Source organism: Sinocyclocheilus anshuiensis, unplaced genomic scaffold, assembly GCF_001515605.1.
Source record: "Sinocyclocheilus anshuiensis isolate Anshui unplaced genomic scaffold, SAMN03320099.WGS_v1.1 scaffold48, whole genome shotgun sequence".
In the NCBI taxonomy this organism is placed as follows: Eukaryota; Metazoa; Chordata; class Actinopteri; order Cypriniformes; family Cyprinidae; genus Sinocyclocheilus; species Sinocyclocheilus anshuiensis.
In genome coordinates this window covers 884,205-886,165 of record NW_015554124.1, presented here as the reverse complement: position 1 = coordinate 886,165, position 1,961 = coordinate 884,205, and the positions used below count along the sequence as shown (strand labels likewise).

General features: G+C 40.9%; 1 protein-coding gene across 1 annotated transcript in view; it reads left to right on the top strand.

Moving 5' to 3' along the window:
• The window catches only part of numa1 (nuclear mitotic apparatus protein 1), a 27,260-nt gene that overhangs the window by 7,271 nt on the left and 18,028 nt on the right, over positions 1 to 1,961 (top strand). Inside the window, exons 10-12 of the mRNA XM_016462539.1 lie at positions 444 to 561; positions 643 to 783; positions 899 to 1,012. Of these exons, the coding sequence (XP_016318025.1) occupies positions 444 to 561; positions 643 to 783; positions 899 to 1,012 (373 nt within the window). The remainder of the gene's footprint in view (positions 1 to 443; positions 562 to 642; positions 784 to 898; positions 1,013 to 1,961) is intronic.

Sequence of the window (1,961 nt, the reverse complement as noted above, 5' to 3'; positions counted from 1 at the left end):
CCCGCCCGCGAATTTAACCACCCGTAACTCCCGGACCACGGGGGCTATCGACGCGGTGGTGGTCTCATTCAAAAGGGGGCCTCAAGACGTACACTCGATTCGGCGTTCCTCGAGCTGATCCCCCAAATTTGGTGCAGATCCACCGTGCAGTTACGGAGATATGGCTGTTCAAAGTTTCAATGGTATTCCATACACTTAAGCTTTAAAGCATTTCATCCAGATCGCCAGTAGCAAACAATGGAGCGCATTCTGCTGGACAAACTACGTAATTACACCATTTACAAGCATTTTATCTGCATTTTATGTTCTGTAAAAAAAATGTCGTATCGGTGGCATATTCGCTGATACCGATATATCTGTGACAGGCTCATATCGGCCGATAAAATCGACAAAACGATATATCGGACAGGCTCTAGTTTAAAGTGACTTTTTTTCTTGTACAGTCTTCTCCACAGAGTGCATGAGGTTCTAAAGCAATGCCAAGACTTAAAAACAGACAACTCCCAAAAAGAGAGAAAGATTGATGAACTGACAGAGGAGAATGGAACACTTACTGCACAGGTGACATGCTGTTTCCTTGTTTTGAAGTCCTGCTTAAAAATAATGATCAGACAATTTTTTACCTGTCTCTGGTCCCATCAGGTGCGAAATGCCTTCGCTCAGCTGGCAAGAGCTGAGGAGGAAGTTGCCAAACTCATACTGGCTCACGAATCGGCACAGACTGAGTGGAAGAGCAGAAAAGAGTTTCTGGAGAAGGAGCTAAATGAGGCCGTCACACACAAGGTAGATCATTACTTACATATTGGAATGCAGTCATTATTCTAATCATGTTCTGTATTCTTTGTACTCTGGTATTAATCGGAGTCTGTTTTTTTTTTTTTTGGTTCTCTTCGTGCAGGAGAGTCTGAGTGAGCAAGTTCAGATACTTCAGGGAAAGATCTCCGTTCTGGAGGATGAACTACAGAAAGCTCAATCTCAAGAGAAAGGAGAGGTTTTGTGGCCCATCATAGAGGTGAGATGTTCTGTCTATCTGTAAATTTCTTTGAATATATATATTTTTTTGACAAATTTTTATATTTTATTATTTATAGTTATTTGATTTCTGCACTTTAGTTTGATGTTGCAGAAAGAGTGCATTCACAATGTGACTGTTACTTAAGTTCAAGTTCATTTGCAGTCTTTTTTGCATCACAAAATTTAATGTGTAATATTATGGTTACGTTGTTGCAAATCTGACTTATTAGTACAACAATAAAAATAATTATAATAATAATTCATTACATTTATATAGCGCTTTTCTAAGCACTCTTGAAAAATGTAGTGAGCTAAGCTAACAGTTACTCTTCATTAAATGAAGCTTCACTACATTAAAGCTATAGCCCTGGGAAATGTAGCAAGCTAAGCTACAGCAACTTGGCAAAAGTAGTTTACTACATCTAAGCTATTTTTTTGAACCAACATCATAACAAGTCAATGCTCTCTCAGTGATCAATAAAACTGTCAGTCAAGCAGATAGACAGGCATAATAGTTCAGTTTAGTTGTTTATTCAGCAACTGTTCCAAACCAATTTGGCAACAAAAATCAGTATCATGTACAGGGCCGGATTTATCTCATATTGTGACATAGGCAAAATAAATTTTTGCTGTCAGCCAGAAACCTCCTATTGGTAGTATTGTGGTTTTATTGTATATAGATACATTAAAGGGGTCATATGATGTTGCTAAAAAGAACATCTAGTTGTGTCCTCTTTTGTACGGCCAAACAAAGTAGTTTCGCAACGAAACACAGCGTCACACACGGTGGCCTAGAGTGAGGAACGGCCGGAGGGCTAGAGTGTGCAGAGGCGGCGGGCTTGAGAACGACGCGGCCTGCGGATTCGACGAAGAAGAGTCCAGAGGGCTTGCGGCAACCACATGTGACGACCCCGGGCTGGACTCCGCTTCGTCCGCGGTGGAAGCCC